This window comes from Zychaea mexicana, assembly GCF_025766255.1.
Source record: "Zychaea mexicana strain RSA 1403 chromosome Unknown BDB00scaffold_106, whole genome shotgun sequence".
NCBI classification, from domain to species: Eukaryota; Fungi; Mucoromycota; class Mucoromycetes; order Mucorales; family Lichtheimiaceae; genus Zychaea; species Zychaea mexicana.
In genome coordinates, this window is record NW_026516769.1 from 56,039 (window position 1) to 81,457 (window position 25,419).

Below are 25,419 nucleotides of genomic sequence, written 5' to 3' on the forward strand. Positions count from 1 at the left end.
AACAGAAGGTTGTGAAACAATGAAGCAGTCGGCATGGTTACTATCTTTGGATGCATACATTGCGCTGACCGCTTAGTTTTGCTTCTCCACATATCAGACTTCTTTTTGCTACTCCTCCTCCTTTCTAGAATCATTACTACACTTGAGAGGCACTGGTCATGTCTCTCAGCATATATCAGTATGCACTCATTCTGCTATTTGCGCTGACCACTCTATACTTGCTTCGCTGGCTATTGGAACTACGCTTTCACCTGCACATCAGTCGCGTGGGGTTTTTTTCTGTAACCGGCATTCGGTACCATCCAGGCAGCGAGTCTAAACGGAAATGGTCAATCAATGTGGGAAATATAAAAACACGACTCAAGCATTCAACAGATATTGCCTCATCGGCATGGATCACCATTCATCTTTCTGACATAGAGATTGCTATCAATAACCTCGACACTCTCATTGCTGAAAGACGACGACGACAGCGGCAACAGCAACAAAAGCGACCCTCGAACATTAACCGACGACTCTCCAATATGGGCGACTCACTAAAGCGGATACCATGGTGGTACTCGCTATCTGTCGTCAAATACATTCTCAAGTTTACCTCAGCTTTGCCCGCTCAATTCGTCATGGCTGGTCTCGCAAACTACGTCGACGTGCAAATCGATGGACTGACTGTATCACTCGATAACGTTGGGCAGATTTGCATTGAACAGCTCAATTTCAGCTCAATCTTATATGCAGCCATGTCACGCGTTCCACCTTCATCATCCTCATCGATACCAGCAGCAACAGCATCTGCCGCCGCCGCATTCGCCACCATACCAGCCGAGCCTCACTTTACGTCCGATTCGGGCGCAGAAAACGATGGATTCCATGCACGCCGTCAACGCCATTCACTCAAACGTGCAGAACATTTGTTCAAAGAAAAGTTCTTTGAAATAACGGTTCACGTTGGCCACATTGGATTTCGAGGGGCAGATAAATCAACCGAAATATGGGGGTTGCCAATGGGGAGTCGAGTCGCAATCTCATGTCATCTTTCAGCTGGCTGTTTAACGCTTAAGGATTTCGATATGACAATACAGGTCGATGCTATCCAGATCAAGTTGGACCAGTTGTCACAGCTGGCTCGAACAATACGGCAACAGGTACCGATGGCGACGACAACAGCAACTGCGAGTACTGGAAATTCTGCCAAGCACCAACCGCCAGTAAAGAAGAATGCTGCAGCATCACTATTACACCTCATCCGCACATTGTCAATCTCAATATCTGACATAGCATTGACGTGTGAGACCACCGAAGGGCTCTACACCTCGGCCAGGCTACATTCATTGGTGCTCAGTCTGGCGGCACAGACGGTAGACAATAATCGAGCACGAGATCGAGCTGCTCTTTACGTGATCCAGGGGGATGTCGACTTGATCACATGGTCAATATTCAACAATAAACCAGATTTGGCAACAGAATGCATCGAACCGCTGCATGTGCCAAAGACCAAGATATCAGCAACGATCACGGAGGCCATGCTGTTGGGAAGCGAGCATTCGTTGGATCAGGACAGCAACAAGCGACGACGAGCAAGTGGACCTGGAATGTTGCTGAGCAGTATGGCGTTAGAACAAGTGGTTGGCAATAATGCTCTTACGCAGCGGTTTCTCAGAGTTTCGGTCACTATACGCGATCCTAAATTTACTGTGGATGTCGACAAGAAGCAACTCTTGGACTCGGTACTACGACAGCGCAGTAAGCACAGCACTAACGACGATGACGACGATGACGTTGACAACAAAAGCGATTCGGCAAGTGACGCAAGGTCGCAATCGTTGTCCGATATGAAGGTGAATCGCTGGATGAACAAGCGGATGTGTGGTGACTTGCCACGAGTTTTGTTTGCAGTCAATATTGAACGCCCACTCCTTGACTTTTGCAACTCAGCTGTCAAAGCAAATGGCCACGGGCTGATCACTACAGCAGGGATCTCTTTTGAGTTTTCCGGTGAGTACATCCCTCGTACTCCATCGATCGCTTCTCCTCCACCATCACCATCTTACGATGAGCTGGACGAGGGCATGCGCAAACGACGCCAGCCGAAATCCTGGGTCAAACTTTTCCGCAAGAGCTGGAAACCCAAGAATCCTTTGCCACAAACGAACCTGGAGACGGATTGGAATTACCATATACGAGCGGCAGTCAAAGTGGACAGTATTGCTGTGCGACATGGACGTACGGTCAATGCAAAAGCAACCAAAGAAGAACCACTCGCTGGTTTGGAAAGTATAGACTTGACCGCGCGTACGCAACTGTTGGCAGAACCATCATCCAACGTACAAGGCAGCAGCGATATGGGTGTGACATGGGATTGGGAGAACCAGAAAAACGATACCGACTTGTCGATAGGATCACCATTTTTGAATCTGTCATCGGTCACTGCTGAAGGGCAAAAGACGATTGATTTTTGGATCGATCGCGTGATTCGACCTTTAAGCGTCAAGCATACGCCAAGTGAGGAATCAGCTACAGCAACAGCATCGAAATTCGACGTATCGACATTTGCGAACCATATCAAGGCAACAATGGCGATCAACAATTTCTCAGTCATGCTGGCTGGCGTTGACCAAGGTGTCAAGGGCAAGCGTCAAGTGCCCAAACAACACATGGACAATGCACCTACAGAGGATACCGTGGTACACTTGCACCTGCAACTGGAATCCTTTTCGATTGGCTTCACTGGAGCTGCTACTGCTCGTTCGCATCGACGGTCAACAAGTAGCGACTCATCCAGGAACCAGGATGACATGGCATTTCGGTCTCGATTGGGCAAAATACGTGGACACGCGTATCAGCTCACTGTCAAAAAAATGTTCCAGATGGGAACGCAATGTGAGGGTGTCAGTCGGTTGCTCTTCTGGTGCTCGCATATCAATGTAGCGACTGATGTAGCTCTGGAAGGCTGGTGTGTCTGTTTAAGTCCGGCGATTGTTGCCAAAAAATGTGGGCTGGTGTACGGTATAGACGCTCACTACGCCGTATTGGTAATATTGCAAGAAGCGAAAAACATCAGGAGCACATTGTTTCGAAAGATGCTCGTGCCAGAGCCTTTTCAACAGCCACAGCAACGAGGTGAATCGGCCAAAAAGGTGTCGGTACTCAAGGTTCAGCTTCAAGTCAACCGCACGGATGTGTCATTCACCTTGCCCAACGAAACCAAGCTCTATTTGCGGATGGATGAGGTTCGATTACTGCATCAAAGCGGTGCAGGCATGAGCGATACGAAACAGCAGCCTATCGTTGCTGCGCGTAACGTTATGTTGTTTGGACTGTCACCTATCGAGGCGAGCAAGTGGGAGCAGCTCATCGAACTGGACAATATCGGCTTCAGTCGGGTACATGACCAAGGCCAGACGATCAACCAGTTGGCCATATCCAAACTGTTCTTGCGGGTTCCTTACAAGTTTGCAGTTTCAAATATCGTTGACAATGCTGTTACCTTCACAAAGGGTCTCAAAGCGATGCATGGTCGATTTTCTGGTGTACATCCATTCACGTACTTGGGTCCATCGGTGTCATCGGGTCCGCGAAAAGTACCAAACATGTGCCTCAAGTGCGGCACATTGCGCTTACAGTTCGATGATGATCCATTTGAAGCACGTCTACGGATGATCTGGCGGACCGGATTGACAGAACAGTTAAACAGACTGGCCCTGGACGAGGCATTCGATGCAAAGGCGCAGACAATCATGCAAACCTCAAATGTGAAGGAGACCTCTAGACAAGGGATTGACAATGACCAGGCCAGAAATCATTTCTTAAGCGCGGACCAGCCTAAAGCAAGTAGCAGCAGCAGCAGCAGAACAATTGGCGAGAATGTAGCAGGAGGAAACGAGAGCGACGATACGGCGGATGCACATGTGAATGAGGTCTGGCAGATGTTGCAGGAGCACAACTCAGCGACTTGGATCAAGCACATCAATGCAGCTGTTCTTCAGGAGGAAAATGACCACGACAAATCTAGGATTTCTGATTATTCACGGCTGGGTCAACTCAACGACATATATGACGACGATGGGCAGAACGACGTTGCGAGCCTCTTTTTAATCGAAACGCTGCCTTTACCGCCGCACCCACCTTTGTTTGATTTCACAATCATGAATATGACGCTCCATGTCAGCTTGCCCGACTTTCCACTCGAAGATACCCGCTTGTTTGTGCACCAGAATGGCAAAGGGATCCCCATCGACACCGAGTTTACGACGCTGATGCCGTTCCGCTTGGATTGGAAAGCGGGTGAAACATGGGCGCAAATTCGAGATTATCCACTGCCAATGCTACTGGTGCCGCCCCCCAAGGACGAGGGCCAGGTATCATGGTCACTTTTGGGTAACTACGTTTTGGGAGATGAGCTTGGCAGTTTGGATGCAACAAGACAGATTACGATACCCATCATTGATACCCCGAACTGTACCATGGATATTGCCCGGACAAGCTCTCCTACCAAGTTCTATTCTATCGTCAATATTGATGTCCACACTCCAGATATGTCCACAATATCGTGGTCAGTACCCTATCAGCCGGCGATCCAGGATATCTCGAGGACCTTTGATTCATTTACCCGACCACCTGTGGATCCGTCATCAAAGATAGGCTTTTGGGACAAGATCCGACTCATCATTCATACCAAAACCAAGATATCCTTCGTTGGCGGCGGTGACTTTGCATTTTTGATGAAAGGCACGCGTGATCCCTACGAAACAAGCGAACGCGGTTTTGGACTCGCCAAGGTGTGGAGCAACGACGTGGTTTGGCTTCTTGGGCACGATAATCCGGACCGCGAGTTCTTGCAAATTATCAGTCGTGATTACGCATTTGGTGTGCCTGATCTGATCCATGGCGGGTACACATCGACATATATCCTTCCGAGAATCTCAAGGCCAACGGATCCAGACAAACAAGAAAAACAGGATGACAACGAACTTTGTGCACCGAAACGCACGCGTACCCTGACTTCTCTGCTTACTGAACAGAGGTCCGACCCGCGCTTTGTGAAGGTGGCTCTCAAGCTGACGGATGGGATTCGCATGGGTATAGGCTGCCAGCTCGAACGTGTGTGTCCGCCTGGATGTCCCAAGTGCGACGACAATGAAGACATCAGGCGCGTTTCGATGTACACGCGATCAGATATGGCAAGGTGCCGTTTCCTCACTTTTCTGCCGCATTATGAAGTTCGGATGAAGACTCCAAGAGCTGTGCAGGCTATGGGCGAGAAGGCAAAGGTACGAAAATAAATCTTCTATATCTCTATATAACTAGAGAGACTTAATACTAACTGAGTCACTTTCTTTAGCATTATGATGCCTATGAGGGCTTCCGATCCAATTTTATTCACCTGTCAATCAGCATTGTCAAGATCTCAGCTGAAAAGCCAGACAAGGTCGATATCACAAATGCAACGATGAACTCGATGCACTTGACGCCTGGCTTTATTGATCATTTCGTTACTTGGTTCCGACTCTTTGGTGGTGCTATGAGCTATCCAATGCGCAACGGTGCTCTATTCCCACGAGCCGATCCACGACCGACTAAGAAGTTTGGCAAGCACATGCGAAGCATGAAATACAAGGTCATGCTGCATCCGCTGACGATCGGCTACTTTTACAAGGATCAAAACGCAGTGGATGACAAGAGGCTAGAAGAAACAGGTGACTCTGTGGGTCTTAAGGCATTAGTCTCGGCATTCAACGTTGATATCCATCAGCGTCGAGAAATTACAGACGTCGAAAACCATAAGCTGGATCAGAAACGACTCAAGGCAAATTGGCCCATGCATGAGGCCGAAGTGCATTTGAAGAGCATTGATCTCCGAGCAGTACGGGCAAAATATTCAGCTAATGGTGTATCCAGTCAACATAGCGCTCCTAGTATAGCTGTGGGTGGTCTCAGCGAGTCGAGCGACAGCAGCGTTGATCCGGATTTGATGGATGGAATGGACCGTTTCGAGGACGAGGACACTGGACCGTCTGATTGGGTGGACTTTGATGACTTTGTGGAGCTCCAGGTTCTAAGTCCTGACAATGCGCCTATAGTCCAAGTTCTTCCATTCGCATACTCTCCTTGCCTTTACTATCTCAAGCAAACAAACCGCGCGGATCGAGAGAAGTATCGGTATCTACGCAATACACATAACTGTATCATGGGAACTGCTGGTGGTAAGTTGCCTAGCAATCTGCAGTTTTTGTATCGTATCGCAAGTAAGCTAACCGTTCTTCATTTGCCATAATGTAAAAGATACACGTGAAATTCAAATGGGTATTGTGCGACAACGCCATAAAAACATTGATGTCCAGATCAAAAAGCATCAAGCTCGGATACATACAGTGCGAAGCAAGCTAGCTGATCAAGAAGATGAAAAGCTCCAGAACGAGGTAGCAAAAAATTCTTATAACTAGTAGCAATAGAACTCAAGAATTAACACATATGCTCTTTACCTCAGTCTGATGCAATGGCCGATAAAACCGAGATCCTGTTTGAAAAGAGGGCACTGTTGGAACGCTGTCTAAAAGATTTATCGACGCAGACGATGCCGAATGTTTCTGGAGGCAACAGTGTCAGCGAACAAGACTCTTATTCAAGCTCAACGTTACTCAGACCCGATTCGCTATGGGAGGATTTGATGGGACATTTCAAGCAGCGGTGCATTGTTCACAATCCGCAAATCATCTGGAACAATGCTGTACGCAATATTGTTTATCATTTTTTGGATGTCCGAGCTCACCGCCGTGCCTTGGACTACTACACCTCTATGCGTGCTGTCAAGTTCTTGCGTGACTTGATCGAGACTTCACAAAAGGAACGCGAGTCATGGAAGCGGGATAGTGTGGTGATGAACGACGATGACGATACAAACTTTGACAGCCGTATGGCCGAAGAGCTGATCCAAAAGCTACTTGCCGAACAGCATACCAGATTTGTTGCCCTCAACGAGACCGAGGAGGATATTGAAAAGAACAAAACTATCGACATGGATATGCCAACCGGGAAGGTCAATGATCCAGAAACGCAGAAAAACAGCATTCCTAGCGGGTATGAAATGAAGAGCAGCTACCTTATCGACTTGTTGCATCCACAAATCAGTCTACAGAGTGATCGTGATCCAGACAGTCTTGTTATCGTTGCCAACGAGCGTATCCAAGTGAAAGGTTTCAATATTTTTGATGTCAATGGTGCCGATGTCGAAGAAATGGACCTTGTCAAGAACAGAACCATCGTCAGTCTAGATAACTCGCAGGTCTTTGTGGCCAAGAAGGAACGATTCGACACAGTGGACCTCTTGTTTGACAATCATTATGGTGCAAAGCATACCGATCGATGGCTTGCATGGGTTCCTCCAGAAATGCTCATAAAATATGATAACAAATCGAGCCAATTTCAACGAGTGGCAAAACGTCTTGCGGCTACAGTTCAATACGATAAGTATAACCAACTGCGTTTCAAAACGAATCCGACTGCATTTGCGCAAATCCATCCCTTTGAAGATCGTTGCGACAACGTGCATCTGAATATACCCAAACTTTCGTTGAACGCCAACTCGAGTCAATACAATGCTATCTTTGAGGTAGTGACCGATTTGCTACTGTACAAGGAGCCTGCCAAAAAAGAGCGGCTGGCGCGTCTTCGAGAGATCATGATGGCTGCCGACAGAAACAGCATTGACAAGGCTATCGATCGAATCATCACGCTGCAAGACCGCGTCCGCCAACTGAACGAGACATACACACAGTATAGACTAAATCTATCACATCTTGATCAAAACCGAGTAGACGAGTTCCGCGCTATACGAGCATCCAAGTACGAGCACTGTGAGGAACTGTACCTCGGCATGGAAGCTATCAAATTGACCCAGCAGAGCAATACGCGTAAAAACTACCACGAACCCAAAACGAATCTCAAGTTTGTCTTTGTCGCGGGGAGTCTATTATGGGAAATGCTGACGGACAACGACGCACCTCTTTGTGAATGGAATTTAGTCAACACAACCTATATTCTTACAAGTAAAGAAGATCGCTCCAGTAGCAACACATTTGAAGTCGATATGCTGACGGTGAAGAACAAAACATCGTCACCTGTGTTTACCGAGGTGCTTGGGCCTTATGTTGATCCCAAAAAGACGACCGATTTCTCACGACACAAGATGCTGCGCGGCTACCTTGTCGATCTTCCGCCTGTAGGTGGTATTCCTGTGACCCAGCATCTGGAAGTGAACTTATACCCATTGCGCCTGCAAATGACCTACGAATTCGGCAAGGCTATGGCTTCCTATGTCTTTCCGGCGGATCGACGCCAAAAACCGTCTTCGTCAGACACCACCAGCAGTGCGCCTCGATCACCTGTTGCGTCATCCAACGTCGAGAACGAGGGCAGTTCAATACATCATTCCATATCAAGCAACGATATCCGTTTGCTGGATGAACCTGAAATTGTTGTCCCTGTTGAGGCGCAAGAGCAAGCGCCAGAAATGACGGCCAGCCTGTCAGCACCTCCATCAGGCAAGAAAGGTTTGAAGAATGGTAGACGGAAGCAAGTCAAAAAGTCGGTTGTGGATGATCTTTCTGTCATGAGAAAGCGTGCATCCACCAATCGTGCTTTCCTCTTGGTGAAAATTCCTGGTACACGGCACTGTCTGAGCTATCAGGTAATAAAATAGGCTTGACATCGAGATCTTTCGTAGAGACAATGTTACTGATATATCAATGCATCCCGTAACGGTATAGGGGCCGAAAGAGAAAAACATTGAGGATTTGCGCGATTTTGCCTTCCAACAGCCCAACCTTGAATATCGGAACAAGACATGGTCCTGGTTTGAGCTGATGTCAATTATTAAGAAAGGTACAGTTTTTTTACAAAGCGCATAAAAAGATGTGAAGCTGACAAGTTGCCTTGCAGACTTCTTGCGTGCTGCGGTGTTACATAACAGTACAGCTTTGCTTAAGGAAAAGCTTATGATCCGTCGCCATCCACCACGGGAGAGATTGGCTGAATCCAATATATCCATGCAAAGCAACACATCTCATAACGCTTCCGATGCCTACAATTTTCCCGACGATGGTTCTGAGTCCACGGATAGCTCCAATGATGAGCTAGACGAGCTTGAGAATGACGCGATTTCTCTGCGCTCGGTAAGCTTGTATGAGGTGGATCAAGGAGCAGCTGAGCCAGCTACCCATACCCAAAATACACGTCGATTACTCCCATGGTCGCTCAAGTACGTATCAGGAACTAGAGAACAACTGTGATTCATGATTTACTTATTTATGCGCATTATTGTTTACGATAGATCACGCAAAAGACAAGTGATCGATAGTGGACATCCTCATGATGATGGTCGCAACGAGAAGCGACACAGTATCGACAGCATGGAGGGTCGTGAAACATCATCAATGTTAGATGAGGAGTTGACGGCCAAGGGAAGGATGCTTCTGGGAAAGAAGTATAATGGCCCGATTTACTCGTTTGCTACCAAGCCTAACAGCAAGGGAAAGCGTCCGACTACTCATCGGACAGAGAGCTAAAAAGAATAATGTTGTACATAATTTCCTCTTGTCGTTCAGAGTAATCTTTCAATGTGTATATAAAATATATTATATTTATAATAATAGTAATATTAATGAAAATAGCCTGGAATCTATTTGCGGTATCTTCTAATAAGAGTACGGTGCTAATAGCCTATGTTTATTGTTCGTGGATTCACACAAGTTGATATCACTGTTTCTACATACGGTTCCGCGGAAGAAACTAGTATGTGTAGTATTATGTGTAACCATTGCAGTGGCTGCTAATACAGGAGTCGCATAGAAGCGGTAAATCAACTAATTCTGAGAAAAGCTGCCACGAGGAACCTTGTCTTCATGGATACAGTGATTGGATTTATTTTATGGAGAATGAATAAGAAAGTATGCAATTGAGGAGGGGAGGGCAAGAAGGGGTTGGTGTTGCGTGTCATGGAATGAATAGTCATTACTTATAGTTACGTGGGAACGGTGAAGGCTCTGTAGAACTCTAACCCTGATTCACCTGCTTCCGCGGATAGCACAACATCAGCACCAACAAAGTAGACATAGCCTTCCTTCAAATCAAAAGTAGATCCCTGTGCCTTCAAGCTGCCGCTTCCACTAGTGACAATAAGAATGCTGGGGCCAGGAATAGGCTTGTGTTCTTCGGTCTCTTCGGTCTTAAGGCTCGTCAATGCAACAGAAAACTCGTCGATGGGAGGGTCATACAGCAGCGAGTGTGAGCCGAAAGATTGTGGTGTCATTTTCTGTGATTCGGCCGAGCCATAGCGATACGTTAACATTTCAACCAACACATTGACATCCTTGAATTTTGGCGTCAAACCAGCACGCACAACGTTGTCACTTGCAGCCATGCATTCCACACAGTCTAGAAACGGATGAACCGAATTAGCACGACATGATGAGCAACCTTAAAGAACCTTGCTAGTGGCGCTACCATGAACTGCGTTGTCTCTTACCTCCAGACAGATATGCATGTGGCTCGTTTGCGCCCAAAAACATGGCCTGACCGGGTTCCATGGTCACATAGTTGAGCAACAAGACAGAAAAGATGCCAATATCACCACCTGAATATTGCTGATCCAAACGCAGCACCAACTCGGCCATAGGATCCTCTGTGTCTCGCAATCGATCTGTTAGTTTTGACAGCTGAGCTGTCACGGACTCTTGTGGGCTATGCATCAATGCACTGAATACGGATTTCAATACAGCCTTGTTCTGTTCCACATTGCTTTCTTGCTGCTGGATCGTAGACAAGAATGAGTCGGCCACGTCGGCACCAATCAGTTCAGTCAGTTCGGGATAGCGTTCAAGATGGCGTGCAATTTCCTCCAGTGGTCTAAATCCACATAAGGCTTCAAACGGTGTGAGGGCGATTGCCATTTCGGGCTGTACTCATGCAACGCGTGTTTAGCATTCTTTGCTGGGTTTTTTTTTCATCGTTTTTGATTTTTACGCATGTCCACCACACTCACTCACTCACACACTCACTCACACTGCCCCTTCCAAAGTCCTTCTCACCTTGTGGTTGGGATCCTTTTGGTTGTTCGCAAGAAGAGGATAAAAAGACATGAATCATGTCAGCTCACTCTTATTCTTTCTTGTTGCCATGATGATGTGTGTAGCGCTCTGACACTCTTCAGATTTCTTAAAATCATACCAGTGACCCCTTACCTTGTAGTTGTTGGGGAACTCTTTGAAGAGACGTGCGCCCAGAGTTTTGTCAGGGTGAGCCTGAATAGACAGCGCTTTGCGAATAGAAAGAATCTTGAACAGGAACGGCAAATCGCCACTGTACTGGTCGTATAGAGTCTGGGTGCTGAGTTCAGGGTATTTGTGTATGAGATCTCTGAGTGGCGTATGGGCATCATCCATAACAACAGAGGGGGCATTGGGATGGGTGCCCATCCACAGCTCTGCATAGGGCTTCGACGGATCGACAGCGTCGCCGGATTGCTGAGCATAGCGTGCCACTTTGGAGACATTGCCTAGCTTGCCCCAATCGTACGATTGTGTTTTTGCTTGGAGACGGTACACGGCAGGTTGGGTCATGTTGTTGTTGTTGGTGTAATAGGTTGGTGCGTGTGTATGTGTGAGCTGTATGGAAAGTGTTGTGAAGAGAGAAGAAAGAAGAGCGAAATTTAGTGCCGGCTGGGTAATATATGTGTGGTAGATCCCCTTTCTTTCCTTCTTCAGTCCCCCCCCCAAATTCTCATTGCATTTCAGGGCGGGTAAATGCTGGCATGGCTCGGGAAACCGGCGATACTTGCGATTCCGACGCGCTGGACGATCCGTTAGCTTACGTATGAACGGTTTCTGTCTTTGTGTTTTGATCACCAGCGCATCTATGCCCGCCACAGACTCTCACAACAGTATCTCTGCTATCAATATCCTCATCTGGTGTTGGTCGTTATTCTGAGATGATGATTACCTAATGGCAACTTGTACGTTTTCTCAAAAGCAAATGAGAAAACCCACATGCTTATGACATCCCCATGAAACGCATATGAGAGGGCAAGAGCACAGTACCCCCGGGATTCATCGTCTTCTTGAGTAATATGCCCTCAACCGCGACTTGGGAAACACAAGGGCTGTGGAGATGTGGGTACGGTAGAAAGTTTTACCTCGAAACATCATCACTTTCGCCCGCCACTCCATGCTACTACGCTACTGCCACCGAAGAAGCCACTTTGTGCCCCACTGCAAGTGTGCTATCTAGTAAAGGAAAATCTTTGCTCAATAAAGATGCGACGTCCCTGCTGCAAGGCATAATCATCAATCGCCGCTAACGAACTCGTGCTTCCGCTGTTCTAATTGCTTTCTCCACTGTTCCTTCCCTCCTTTGGTTTGTGTATTATGATCTCAACCTACCAACATTCGGAAAGCTCACCGATTATGTAGTAATGCGCCTGGGTCGTGGCTAGGCAGACATTCACACAAAAGTCACGCGTTTGTATGCGTTGGCTTTTCTTCTTTCTCTCTTTCCTTCCCCGTAATGCCATATTTACATAATATCATTCTCCTCTCTCTTACTTGCTCTTTTATTCGCGTTCGCGTTTTATATCAAGACGGACCTGTTTGTTGTCATATCCTCTCATTATGCCCTACTATATTGGGAGAAAACGTCGCAAAACGCAACTACTTACTTGAGCCAGTACCCTGGAATCTTGCGAGCCACGTTGTGGCTATATCACTGAATTTTTCAAGCAGCTTCGACTAATATTGATGCAGCTGGGTTACTCAAATCGAACAATGACACAGTGCAATTTGGTGCTGTGGCTTCGACTTTCCACTTCATACAATTTACTACAAAATGCGAGCTAATAAATTGTGTGTTAACTTGAAAAGTCAATTGTAATTATTATGTATTACGAGCCTTCTGCGACTACACATTTTCAGTCTTGGGCCTATCCGCCTCGCTTCGTGTCAACAGTAACCGAATTGTGCGGCTCATCTTTGTCATACACGATTTCCAGTAGTCCAGCGTTTTGCATACAATATGTGCGACCGATAGAAAGCAACGGCGGAGACAATCGAAGAATGTCAAGTTGATCCCGGTAACGATAATAAAGCGAACTTCGAGTAGTTAAGCTTGCCTGATAATGATAACCACCGGTCGCACGCATATAGAATAAGAAAGCAGAAACAGAGTAATGCAGGCTTCGTGCTCTTTGAAACGTACATCGCTCCCTGAGCCAATCGTTGGAAATATATGATGTATTTTCATGCTTTTTGGTTGGCTCTCTTCAAAAAGGTCGTCGTGTTCATATTCCTCAGGGACTGTAAGTTAAACCGGTTGCTCTGTCGAATAGGAATGTTTTGTGAAGCTCATCGGACACTTCATCAATAAGCATTACTACATCATCTTGATACATAATCGCCCAGGTGCCGAACTATATATCACATATTGCTGCCTGAGGCAGCCAATTCCGAGGAGTTGTCCTTATCCAAGACTTGGATCTCGATTACGAGGATCGTCGAGCTACTACGACCAAAAATGAAGCATCTCAATAAATTGACACACCCAGAAAGCTTGATGAGTCCAGAGTCCAACTCTGCACATCAACGAGCGCTGACTAAACATATCTAAACGAAGGGCAGTATATACTCATGCAGCCCTCATTCAAGACAAGAAGACCAAGGTTCGAAGAATGTGGTTAACGTTCTAAAGCAGTGTCTTGGTGTGAGTTCACTAGGAAAAAGTGTTAAAGTGCACTTGCATTACCCGCCAAAGAATATTGTTCTCCGGTGGCTGTCCATCTTCATAAGTTTTACTCAAAGTAGTCGCGCAGGATGGGATGCGTGCCATATGCACTGTATTCCTTAATATAAAAGAAAACAGCTCCTCGTTTTCTTGAAGGTCATATCTTACTGTATCACTTACAGATGATGTTTTAAAGAAATTACAATAAAGAAATGCGAATATTGAGTTTACTTTATAAACCTGGACTTCCACGTATCAACGTTCGTGTGTGCACCACTAAAGTTTTCCAAAGAAGCGGAATCATGATGCCTTCTTTTTGTGGTTGAAGATGATAGTGTATTGGGAACAGATAGCAACTTTAAGGTTACGGCAATGTGTTGAACCCCAAGCAATTTATGGCTTATTATGACAAGCTAATTATGGACAACCTTAATGCTTCAAACTTTATCTGTTTGTTACGCAAGGCCAGAGAAAAAAATTTGCTTATAATTGGGGCGCTTTTGCTGTCAACCCCAGATCATGATAATCACAAACGCTGTTCTTTTCTGTGTGATGTATGTGCCTGTGCGTTATATGTATAAAAAGTTAAAGCAACGTGATGATGACTGAATCCCGGGTTTTTTCCCTGTTGGAGTAATGTATCATGATGAAAAGAATTATCATCATCATTACTGTACGCGTATAATCCCGTGAGCATCATTCATTCAATTTACTCTTTATAAAGCTGGGAAAAGAGAATAAGGAAGGTTATACAAAAAAAATAAGCTTAAAATCTGTTATTTTTATAAACGGTTGACGCGCAAACGCGTACATGTCAGTGTCGATCAAGGTTTAAACCTTATAGTAATCTCCTTGTTTGGTATGTGTAAGCACGGCAGTGGTAGCAGTTTTCAAACCTTGCTCTGAAAACAAAAGCACACACTATAATATCTCGCCTTCTGATTGCTATATCGTTTACAGATATCAGTAACATAGGATATTTCGTTTATTTTACGACAAAAGGAGAATCCTGCGATATTTCATAGATCGGTTGACGCAAAAATAGGGTTTCTAACAGAACAAGCTATATACATAGACGGTGATATACTGAAGACATCGTGTCAAGACTAAACTGAAAGAAAAAAGGTAACAAAGTTGACAAAAGTAAGTATAGTTTGGGAAAGGGAATAAAGAACCAAAGGGTGTTATTTCTACAGGTATCGAGTATCTCTTGTATGATCCTTGTATGATGGTGGCCATGAATGAGTGCTATCTAGTGCTTCGTCTGCAACAGGTGGATCGCTGTTGCGTTGATGATATGCAGGTGGCGGTAGCGTAACTGCCCCATGGCTATGAAGTGCAGCAGGATGGACGCTATTATGGCCTCTACCGTCACTGCCTGCATTGTTAGCAACAATGATGTGGGAGTGGTGCTGCGGACATATTGGCACCGTCATTTGTTGAACATCGGTAGGATGATGATCCGGTAAGTTCAGCTCGATATCTTGCACTTGTGCTTGTTGTCGAAGTCTCGCTGTTCGAAATATTACAAAAGAGGGCATGTATGAGTTTTTCTTTTCTAAAGAAAGGATCGACAAGGAGAATTTTAAATGTTTATGTATGCTACCTTTCCTTCGTGCATTCCACCGCAGAACGAGAGCGAGAATGACCAATAAAACAATAGCGATAACAGTCCAAACGAGGGCGCCGTAGTACATTGTGTTGTTGTTGAATTGTAGGCCGAAAAATATGGAAGTATGTACAAAAACTTATGTAAGAAGAAAAGAAAGAAGGAAAGATGTAAGAATTCATTGGAGCGATAGTTTTCTTCGCGTCTTGCTCCATTTTTTTTTCTGCCCAATGAACGGTCATGTTCACATGAGGCTGCTGGTTCTGCTGCCTTATGCTGTTTCTGTTTGTCAGCTTCTTGGGGTGGGGGAAGGCGTGTTTTATCAGTTGCATTGTAGCACACTTTCGAAGTCTGAAATAGTGATAGTCGGTCGTAGCAGGAGCCCGGATTTCTTGGTAACGGAATTTTTTATGAACATGTGATCTGCACCCTCCAGAACGACGACATCAACATCATCACAGCTTCAACACAATTTTTCCTGTATACGTATACATAATGCACAATCTATTCATGCATATATAGCATACTCTCTCTTTCCGATATTTCGGTCTTAACACATATCCATGTAATCTAAAGACTATACAAGAGCCAGTATAGCACTGTGCAACTACTGTAGTGGAGAGATAATTGAAAAGTTGGATTTGCCCGGACTGGGTGAGTAACCATTGGATTGTCATACCCAAAATTATTGTGGATGTTTGTTACAGAGTTGATAGAGAAATTGGTCACAATGATGTAAAAGTCTAGTGTACATAAGATTAGAAGAAGCAACTAATTTCTCTTATACTGTACAGTAGCAGTGCAACAGAATTCATGGTGCTTGGAAACGTCAAGGATACAATATAGAAAATTGGATACATTGCCATATCTGCTACACATGATTATACCATGCTTATATTTAATATGGATATTTCGACATCGTACGCTAAAAGCCATCTAAAATAAATTACATCCCAAACAAAGAGAGTCACTTTAATACTTGTTGATCCACTTTGAGTGTCACACGATATAGCAATGTACATATATGTGATGATCACCCCATAACCAAACAAACCGCAGTTACATGCATACAATATGCACATATAGTACAGTCAACCTATAATTCCACTAGAATTAACAAAACCGTTAATGGGTCAATATCGATATGGCTTGGATCAACCTGGAATCTACCGTCAAGTTGTAAGAGTTAGCAGTAAATCAATCCCAAGTAGACCGATGAGTTTACTACACATACTAGATGAACAATCCGCATGCGATGTAGCAGTGTCCAATATCCCTCCTTGTAATGATTGAAAAGATGAAAATCATGCATTTTTTTTAATGTTATAAGAAATTGTTGTGTTTTGTACATCAAAATGTTTAGTGGTGGTTTGTATATCTCTCTTTCATCTATAATATTATGGAAACAAAAACAAGGTTAGAGTAAGCGCGGGGAAAGGTGGTGAGTGATGAAGCTTCTTTTTTGATAGTTGTATGTATATATTTAGAGGGCGGTAGGGAATGGTGGTGGGTAAGCTTCCTTTGGATAGCGCTTCTCAGCCTTGAGCTTGACAGCATCTTTGATCTTGACAAATTGATCATCAAAGCCAGGTACTGAGCCCTTGACGTAAATCAAGTTTTCTGCAGAATCCACCTTTACAATCTTCAAGTTTTGCTTGGTGACGCTCTTGCCACCCATACGACCAGCCATCTTCTTTCCCTTAAACACTCTGCTTGGCCACTGCGATAAAAAAAAGCCAGCACCAATTAGTATAAAATGGCTTGATTTCGCTTCACTTACTACAGCTAATTTTTTCGGTCCTAAGATTTGTAGCTATTGTCATACCTTGCGTTGACCTGTTGAACCACCAGAACGATGCGTTAATGAAACACCGTGAGATGCAGGCATACCAGCAAAGTTCCATCGCTTCATGACACCAGCAAAGCCCTTGCCGATACTAAAACACATTTCCTCCAAACGGTTAGACTCCCCATCATCGTTTTATGCCATCTGCCGCCTTCCTCAAGATCAGCTATACATACGAAGGCGCTGATACATCGACGTATTGTCCAGTAACGAAATGACTAGCGTTCAACGAGGTGCCCACGGGAAGAACAGCATCTTCTGTCACGCGGAATTCCACCAGCTTTTGTCGTAGTCCAACGCCCAACTTTTTAAAGTGTTCAACCAAAGGTTTTGACACGTTCTTTTCCTTCTTGGCTGTGCTGCCAATTTGCAAAGCCGTGTATCCATGTTTGTCGGCAGTGCGTACGTCCGTGACAATAACGTCCTCGAGCTGTTGATATGTGATCGGATGTATGTGGTAAAAGACGACGTATGAAAAAGCGTATTCGAAATATCGTTGTTATCGTTGTCAAAATTCAAAATTCAAGAAATAGTTAGCTTCTCTGTAAAGTGTTTCAGGTGCTTTTGTACTGGCATTTATATTTTTTTCTTTTACCTGAAGCACGGTAATGGGCATGCGAACGCCGGTCTCGTCCCACATGGAGGTCATGCCTTTCTTGCGCGCAATGACGCCAGTTCGAACAGACTGAGGTGAGAATTGAGAAGCCTGCTGTTCACTAGCAACGGTAGCAGCAGTGCGTGTCCATCGAGATACTGAGCCGGCCAGTGCTCGACCAATTATGGACGAGCTTGTCATTAATTTGAGTGACATGAGGTATTAGTTAGGTGAAGGGAAAAAGGCAAGTTGTCAACAGCCCAGGGCCATTATAGCGAATCCCCGCCCCGCTTTGCGCGCCTTTCACCCCCCCCCTCTTCCCAAGCTTTCTGCTTCCACTTTTTTTAAGTGACCGTGTTTCGTATGATCAAGAGGCTTGGGCCCACCTTCTTTTCCCCCCTCCTCCGGCCCAGTTTTTTTCTGACAATGCAAAATTGCACTCGAGGTCCGCCACCCGCTTTTCGCCACTACCACCACTACCAAATCTCACAATTATGGTCACCGAATCTAAAAAGCGATCTCGAACCGATCAAGAAACCACGACCGAAAAGCCCGTTAAGAAGCAAGTTTTAGAAGGTGGATCAGTGTTGGATTCCATATTGCTGCCCAACAAAGCGCATGCTGCCGACAGTGAAGACTTTCGGATCGTAACTGGTACCTATGAACGCATCTTGTACGGTATCAATGCCTACTGGAAAAAGGCTGAATCGGTAAGTTATCATTCTCGCCGAGAGCTCTTGTCATTGAAGGAAGAGTTTACTTATATAACTTGATATTCTACAGACGACGACGACGACTACGCCGAAACTTCGTCTCGAGCCAATCTTTATTGTACCCGCACACACTGGTTGTATTCGAACAGTAGCAATTGGTGGCCAGTTCCTGGCATCCGGTAGTACAGACGAAGTGATTCGACTCTATGACGTTAAGAAGCGAAAAGAATACGGCTCACTTGGCGGACAGCATCGTGGCGATGTGACAGATATCCAATTCTATGGCAAATACATGCTTTCAGCAAGTGACGACAAGACGATCTGCATATGGCGGAAAAGCGACTGGGAATACTTGAAGACGCTCAAGGGCCACAAGTAAGTTTAGTAATCGTAATAACGCAGGCTTTAAATATGTAGCTTTCATGCTAAAACATGACATCTTCAGGGGACGAGTGAATTCGGTGGCAATTCATCCATCAGGCAAAATTGCATTGTCTGTGTCGAGTGACAAGACTGTTATTGTATGGAACCTAATGACAGCACGCAAAGCTAGCATGAATAAGCTTTATCAAGGTAAATTGCAACAACGTTGTCAGGTCCAGATATGGTATATATGCTAACGGAACACATTTTCGCAGAGGGTTTATGCGTACTGTGGAACAAAACTGGAGACAAATACGCGATCATGTTTGACCGACAGATCAAAATCTACAATGTTGCTGTAAGTGTCTTGCGTTCTTTCCTTGTATGCATCATGCAAGAAGAAACGAGGGGAAAAGAGAGAGAGAGAAAGAGAGGCGGGGGGGGTACTGCTTCTGCTGCAGCAGCTAATTGGAAAAGAAAAGAGATAGTGCAGGTGTGTGGAAAGAAAAAGTCTTAACACTGTGTAACATGCTTTGTAGGACGCAGAAGTAACGTCGACCATCTCGCATCGCTCACGTTTCTTATGCATGCGATATTACACGTCAAACAGCGACAACAAAGAATACATTATCAGCGGCCACGAAGACAAGACCATTCGCATCTGGGATGCATCGACAGGCGAGCTAGCGACTGAGCTTGCTGGCCATAAGCTGCGTGTCAAGACGATAACGATCATTGAGCCAACACTTCCGAATAGTAGTGGTGAAGAAAAAGATAAGGCGGTAACAGTGCTTGTGAGCGTCTCATCCGATGGTGTCATCAAGTGTTGGGATGTCGAAGCAGGGTTAGCGAAGAAGGAAGAGCAAGAAGTGTTGTTGGGAGAGTACGATACCAAGAGTCGTGCAACGTGCTGCACTGCACACGTCGGATTCTCTAAGGCCGTAGTGCAGCAGCAGCAAGAACAGAGGTCAAGCAAAGGCGACAAGAAGAAGAAGAGGGAGGAGGAGGAGGAGGAGGAGGAGGAAAAAGCAAGCGAAGACAGCGAATGACTTTGATAATAAATGGTTTAATTTTTCACCGTGGAAAAGTGAACACGTATGCCTTGTTATGGCAATAGAGTGCCGTTGTTGTTGTTGTTGTTGTTGCTGCTTTCCTTAATAATTCAAGCCAAGGATGGTGACAACAAATTTGCTGTGGATGGGGAGAGAGAGAGTGTGTGTGTGTTTATTTTTCAGGAGTGTGTACACCAGCCCAATTCTTTTCCTTCCTTCCTTCTTTCTTTCCCCTTCCCAAAATAAAGCGTGCGGAAGGTTAAAAATGGATGCCGACCCCCACGACTCGCCGCCGCCACCACCACCACCACCACAGTCCACACAACGTACTCCTGCAAAGCCTAGACCTAATCGTAACCACCGACGATCTTCTGCCACTACCGCCGCTGCTGAAAAGCGAAACAAAGCAAACAAAGCTTGCAAAGGATGTCGAAAGAAAAAGGTGAATTTCCCAAGACAACGCGCATACCGCGGTAATTGCGGTTTGAGGGGTTTATATATAACCCTAATTATGCATCGTCTCACGCTTACGCAAAGACTCACCCTTTCAACTTTTATTCTTGCCACACACATATACAGGTCAAGTGCGAAGGCGAGGTACCTTGCGAGCGGTGCCAAAAGGCTGGTTGGGACTGTGTGTTTGACACCGTCGTGCCAGCAAAGCGAACCTCCAGTCGTCGCAAGTACGTTGTAATAAGTGGCACAAAAAAAAAGATAAAGTCTGGGAAAAGATAGAAGAGCTTAAACATTCATCAACCGTAGCACGAATACATCACAGCCACCCACAAGAAGTAATAGTCATGATGGAATGGATGCTTTAACAAATGCCAAAGAAACCACCACCACCAGCAACAACAACAACAACAACAACAACAACAACAACAACACTGCTAGTGCCACGGGTACATGTTTGTTTATCACTTGAAAATGCAATCAAGTACTGACGATACAAAAAAAAACTTAAATGATAGGCCAGCAAGAGCAGCACGACAAACTTCCAGATGATGGATTTCCTCTGATACCAGCACCTGCAGACGGCATCTCAGTTAGCACAACAGGACGAGGACTGTATATACCAGACTGGCTGTCGCAAGTAGGCGCTGAGCAATCCAGTCCTGACAATAACAGGAATAGCAGCATGTTTGCAAAGCCATCCGACATCCATACAGACTTGCTGAGCACCTATTTTGAGCACATCCATCCTTATTTGCCCATCATCCATCGTCCCACTTTTCAGAAGCAGCTGCAAGAGAACAAGATATGCGAACTTTTACTCTATGCAATGTATGCAGTAGCCTCTCGTTGGCAGCAGCACCAGCAACAGCAGCAACAGGTATCACACATGCAACAACAGCAACAGAACCCTGCTGGATGGACCTACTACGAGTCTGCATTCAAACTATTGGATAACTGTGCAGATGCGCCAAGGCTATCAACAGTGCAGGCACTGATCCTGATGATCAAGTACCACGAGCATGTCCGCCGTCCTGGATTCTTCTGGCGCACGCGCTTTTATTTTCAGCTTATCGTCCGCATGTGTCAGGATTTGCAACTCTACCGTCTGCACCATCAACACCGTCACCATCGTAGTAACAGCAGCAACAGCAGTATCACCAGCAATGGCAGCAGCAATGGCGATCAGCTTCATGCAGCTGATACAGAACAACGCAGTCGTTTGTTTTGGGCAGTTTATGCATATGATGTGCTTACCAGGTATGAAAAGAAACCCTATTTTTGCATGCCTCTCTCTATAAAACCTCATATTCACCCTATGTGAGCTGTTATCAAGCACCGAGCAAGGGACTGTGGCAAACTTTACGAAAGCTTCTGTCGACTTTCCACAACTGTTGCCTGAAGAGGATGGAACAGAGCGTGATGTTATCACATACTTTCACTGGACGGCCAAGATTGCACATATCCATGGCAAAATCTTGACGTTCTTAAGGTCAAAATACGGTCAAGGCGCAGAGGATCCTAGTAGTGATAGCGGTGGTGGTGGTGGTAATGGCAACAGTGAAGACAACAACAGTACCAATGGAGTAGCGATACGTACATTGACAACGGCCCAAGAACAAAAGCAACGCGACAACTTAGTCAGCAACATTGATGAACTTGGAAAAGCCATGTCCGCTGCTATTCGTCAACCGCCCAGCGCAGATGACAAATCATCGTCGGCAAAACAATATCCATACTATGCCTCGCGATTTCTGTACATGTCGTTCCACTTTACCGCCATTCTCCTGCATAGACCCTATGGCGAAGCATCAGCGTATCATCGTGAGCAATGCTTTATTGCTGCATTAGCAATCACACAGATCGCGAGCGAGCTAATTCAAACGGGCGGTGTCGAGTGTCTTTACTATTGTCCGCGTGGTGTGCAGCAGGTCATTCATTATTTGGCAGCATCCATCACTATTCATCGGCTCTTGACATCTCCTTCAGTATTAGCATCAACAGCAACAGCAACGAGGTCTATACAAAAGGACTCCGCTACAACAGAAAAACGTGCCAGAGAAGCATGCGATAAGTCGTTAGATATCATCCATCAATTGATAAAAGTGTCGCCTGCAGTTGAAATTTATACGGATCGACGCGAGCCTGTTACACCACCTTCACCGTCCCCAACACCCATGGAGGAAGTACCCATCTCGCCTCCAGATCGTTCGGCCAAAGCGCGCCGAGTCAGCAAAGAATTTAGCGGCATTCGTCAAAATAGCAGCGGAGGGTTGCCGACATCTAAGTTAAACAGTGGGAGTAATAACGCCACAATCATGAACAATACCCACAGCAACGCTGCTGGTATGGCTATGCCACCCCCGCCACAACCACAGCAACAACAAAATACTGCCATGAACAACACACCTGCTGTTAACCCTGCTACACTCGTCCAGCAACAGCATAGCCCATACCCTCAATCACACCGGCAACACCCTAATCCGCACCGTCTATCAGCACCTACAACGATGATGATGGACTATGCGTCATCCATGTATCTCCAGCAAACTCCACAACCATCTCCTGCCACCCCGTACTCGATCCAGCAGCAGCAAGCGCAATATGGTATACCCAACTTCTCACAAGCAGCCGCCGTATCGATGGCCACCAATTTTTATCCACAATCTATAATACAACAGCACCAGCAACAACAGCCATTTATCACGTCACAACAGCAAGTTAATCACCACACACAAGCACAGCACCAGCAACAACAACAATCTAACATGTATAATCAGCATCTTCACCAACACCAGCATCATCATCATCATCATCATCAGCAACCCCAACAATTACAACACCACTCACATCGGCAACATCAACATCAGCATATCCATCATCAACAACAACATCCATCCACACGTCGCCATACGGTTTCTGGCGATATGAACGCTATGAGTAATTTTATGGTATACCCTGGTATCACGACTACCCCATCATTAGCTTCCGTGAACAGCCACGACCTCATTGATGGTACATGCAGTGGTGTCACTGCTGCCATCTCTGCCGCTGCCATAATGAACCCCTGGCCAACATCAACCTTTACCGATCAAGATTTACAAATGGACCCGTACATCCAGCCAAGTGTTGCACAAAGTATGATGGGGCTATTGATGGACCAGGATGAGAACTCCATGTTTGCTGCCACAGCAGCTGCTCCCGCACCACCTTGAGTGTGAGAAACTTTCTTTTCGCGTAGAGTGATGTGTATGTCCTTAAAAGGCTGCGAAAGAAAAACAGTGTCGATTATTTTATACTATTATTATTATCGCTACTACTTGCATGTATACAAATTGCCAGAATTGATGTGTTGTATGTACATAAAACAAAAATTGGGTTAATAAGAAAGAACGAAATTCATGCCGCATGTTCTGATTGTTTATGCTTGATTGATGTGCTGTGGTGGCGGTGTCACATTAAATTGTCCGATGGGGTCTACTCGCATTGCAGAGTGATTAAATGCCATACGCAAAGTACACCAGGCTGCCAGGAATAACAATAGGGAGATCGTGTCGTGGGTTCTCGGATTCTATCGCGGCTGTAGTCACTGCATCGAAGCCTAAGTAGTTGAAAAACACAATGGATGCTGCTGCAAATATGCCAGGCACGCCAAATTTGCGCCCGTAGCCGGTGGTGTCGGGTGGAATGTATGCCTCATAGCTCTTAGCGTATGTGAAGGCCCACAACGCAAGACGATTAGCAAAACCACAACAATCTTGATAACGAAAATGACTGAATTGACGAGGGCTGATTGGCGTACACGTTTATTATTCAAAGAGCAAGTAATGGTATTATCCATACATGTGATGAAACTTTTCTGGGGTATCATGCACAACCATAAGAATAGTAAAGTACATCTGCTTAAATATAAGTTGGAAAGATAAGAAGAACCTTACCCAATTACCAGAATGAACGTAAGCAGCAATATAATGACGAGATCAGGAATCTTAAAGTAATGCCCTTTTGCGTACGATATGCTTGCTGAATTCTCAGTCCAACCGCTGGGCGGTGTCGTGAAACGTGCGCTAAACTCGACATAGAAAGCAACAGAGAAAAAACTCGACAAAGTAAGCTGACCAACCAACGGCAACAATATGATTATAATGGTGAAAGAAAACAAGTACAGCATGTATACGCATAGTCGAAATCATGTAGTATGTAACAACAAAAGGTACAATATTTGATTCATGTTAAATCTTATCATTACCAGTAACAGCTCCCTCCGTTTACTCCAATACGAGATCCCATCCCAGCAACCATGCTATAGGCTATCCCTAGTTGCGATACAAGTAATACTAACTGTTATGTATGTAGTGTACACACACACACCTCACCAAGGGTCACATAAGTGTAAGTGTAAGCCGAGCCTGAAACAGGAATCATCAATGCCATCGCCGAAAGTAGGTGAGAGCAGCAAATGCTTTTTCACATGAATTGCATGAGTTTATAGTTATTAGTAAACGTGCGACTATCTCTTCAAGTGTTGTAAACCTACTGCAAAACCGGCAAGGAGACGGTGGACGCTGGTCCTGCATTGTTCGCTGCTGCTTGGCCGGATAGCACAAAGAAGTCTGTTGATGACACCAATGATACCCATAAAAACGAATTGCCAAGCTGTCACAGTTCGACGAAGTTTGATATGCCGTGCCTGACCAGCTAGAAGCTCCATTGATTTTGTACAAATGAGAGGACGATACCAGAGACGAAGCTCTGATTCGCCTTGTTGCCGGGTGTATCTTGCTGCAAATCAACTCAGGCGTATAGACGGCCGTGTCGTGTGTAGTAACAGCTGTATTAGAAGACTGGTTAAATTCGCTCGGGCCTCCACCTCCACCTTGATCGTAGTTGTCGCTTTTCCCTCTTCCGTCACTCTCTAGCTTTTCATTATCCATATTTGTTATATATAGTAGCAATAAGTGATTTGGGTTTTGAATTTGTAAGAGACAGAGTAGGAAAGAAAAGCAGGTTGTGATCAATGATCA

The 25,419-nt window shown here is 45.4% G+C and overlaps 7 protein-coding genes across 7 annotated transcripts; 3 read left to right on the forward strand and 4 right to left on the reverse strand.

Annotated features, from left to right (window-relative positions):
- Positions 1-58: 58 nt before the first annotated feature.
- BDB00DRAFT_847663 (golgi-body localization protein domain-containing protein) lies at positions 59-9,682 on the forward strand. Its single transcript, XM_053125247.1, has 7 exons — positions 59-5,267; positions 5,339-6,200; positions 6,280-6,419; positions 6,485-8,683; positions 8,763-8,877; positions 8,935-9,253; positions 9,326-9,682. Exons 1-7 carry the CDS (start codon positions 159-161, stop codon positions 9,558-9,560), a joined length of 8,979 nt encoding a protein of 2,992 aa, XP_052974797.1. The 5' UTR covers positions 59-158; the 3' UTR covers positions 9,561-9,682.
- Positions 9,683-9,703: 21 nt separating this feature from the next.
- BDB00DRAFT_847664 (phosphomannose isomerase type I) lies at positions 9,704-11,705 on the reverse strand. Its single transcript, XM_053125248.1, has 4 exons — positions 11,235-11,705; positions 11,082-11,096; positions 10,520-10,949; positions 9,704-10,428 (listed from the first exon to the last, which is right to left on the reverse strand). Exons 1-4 carry the CDS (start codon positions 11,610-11,612, stop codon positions 10,016-10,018), a joined length of 1,236 nt encoding a protein of 411 aa, XP_052974798.1. The 5' UTR covers positions 11,613-11,705; the 3' UTR covers positions 9,704-10,015.
- A 3,249-nt stretch (positions 11,706-14,954) lies between these two features.
- On the reverse strand, positions 14,955-15,461 carry BDB00DRAFT_877320 (uncharacterized protein; the record flags this gene model as incomplete). Its single annotated transcript, XM_053127602.1, has 2 exons — positions 14,955-15,277; positions 15,371-15,461. 2 exons carry the CDS (start codon positions 15,459-15,461, stop codon positions 14,955-14,957), a joined length of 414 nt encoding a protein of 137 aa, XP_052974799.1.
- A 1,201-nt stretch (positions 15,462-16,662) lies between these two features.
- On the reverse strand, positions 16,663-18,177 carry BDB00DRAFT_847666 (translation protein). Its single transcript, XM_053125249.1, has 4 exons — positions 17,815-18,177; positions 17,396-17,649; positions 17,199-17,310; positions 16,663-17,093 (listed from the first exon to the last, which is right to left on the reverse strand). Exons 1-4 carry the CDS (start codon positions 18,028-18,030, stop codon positions 16,857-16,859), a joined length of 819 nt encoding a protein of 272 aa, XP_052974800.1. The 5' UTR covers positions 18,031-18,177; the 3' UTR covers positions 16,663-16,856.
- Positions 18,178-18,308: 131 nt separating this feature from the next.
- Positions 18,309-19,939, forward strand: BDB00DRAFT_877322 (WD40-repeat-containing domain protein; the record flags this gene model as incomplete). Its single annotated transcript, XM_053127603.1, has 5 exons — positions 18,309-18,524; positions 18,598-18,902; positions 18,973-19,100; positions 19,166-19,248; positions 19,430-19,939. The coding sequence occupies 5 exons, from the start codon at positions 18,309-18,311 to the stop codon at positions 19,937-19,939; spliced, it is 1,242 nt and encodes a 413-aa protein (XP_052974801.1).
- A 748-nt stretch (positions 19,940-20,687) lies between these two features.
- BDB00DRAFT_38612 (fungal-specific transcription factor domain-containing protein) lies at positions 20,688-23,649 on the forward strand. The gene is made up of 2 exons (XM_053117174.1): positions 20,688-21,655; positions 21,732-23,649. Exons 1-2 carry the CDS (start codon positions 20,907-20,909, stop codon positions 23,608-23,610), a joined length of 2,628 nt encoding a protein of 875 aa, XP_052974802.1. The 5' UTR covers positions 20,688-20,906; the 3' UTR covers positions 23,611-23,649.
- Positions 23,650-23,892: 243 nt separating this feature from the next.
- On the reverse strand, positions 23,893-24,829 carry BDB00DRAFT_791796 (uncharacterized protein; the record flags this gene model as incomplete). The annotated part of the gene is made up of 3 exons (XM_053121060.1): positions 23,893-24,184; positions 24,334-24,467; positions 24,767-24,829. 3 exons carry the CDS (start codon positions 24,827-24,829, stop codon positions 23,893-23,895), a joined length of 489 nt encoding a protein of 162 aa, XP_052974803.1.
- Positions 24,830-25,419: the final 590 nt, after the last annotated feature.

What these genes read in the sequence shown, in the direction of transcription:
- BDB00DRAFT_847664 (XM_053125248.1), bottom strand. Translation starts at nt 11,612, where the DNA reads ATGACCCAACCTGCCGTGTACCGTCTCCAAGCAAAAACACAATCGTAC. An exon ending in ACATGCATATCTGTCTGGAG is followed by an intron (nt 10,429 to 10,519) that starts GTAAGAGACAAC and finishes ATCCGTTTCTAG; the next exon opens with ACTGTGTGGAATGCATGGCT.
- BDB00DRAFT_38612 (XM_053117174.1), top strand. Translation starts at nt 20,907, where the DNA reads ATGATAGGCCAGCAAGAGCAGCACGACAAACTTCCAGATGATGGATTT. An exon ending in GCATATGATGTGCTTACCAG is followed by an intron (nt 21,656 to 21,731) that starts GTATGAAAAGAA and finishes GCTGTTATCAAG; the next exon opens with CACCGAGCAAGGGACTGTGG.
- BDB00DRAFT_847663 (XM_053125247.1), top strand. Translation starts at nt 159, where the DNA reads ATGTCTCTCAGCATATATCAGTATGCACTCATTCTGCTATTTGCGCTG. An exon ending in TATCATGGGAACTGCTGGTG is followed by an intron (nt 6,201 to 6,279) that starts GTAAGTTGCCTA and finishes ATAATGTAAAAG; the next exon opens with ATACACGTGAAATTCAAATG. An exon ending in GGCACTGTCTGAGCTATCAG is followed by an intron (nt 8,684 to 8,762) that starts GTAATAAAATAG and finishes GTAACGGTATAG; the next exon opens with GGGCCGAAAGAGAAAAACAT.
- BDB00DRAFT_847666 (XM_053125249.1), bottom strand. Translation starts at nt 18,030, where the DNA reads ATGTCACTCAAATTAATGACAAGCTCGTCCATAATTGGTCGAGCACTG. An exon ending in GTCGATGTATCAGCGCCTTC is followed by an intron (nt 17,311 to 17,395) that starts GTATGTATAGCT and finishes AATGTGTTTTAG; the next exon opens with TATCGGCAAGGGCTTTGCTG. An exon ending in GTTCAACAGGTCAACGCAAG is followed by an intron (nt 17,094 to 17,198) that starts GTATGACAATAG and finishes TTTTTATCGCAG; the next exon opens with TGGCCAAGCAGAGTGTTTAA.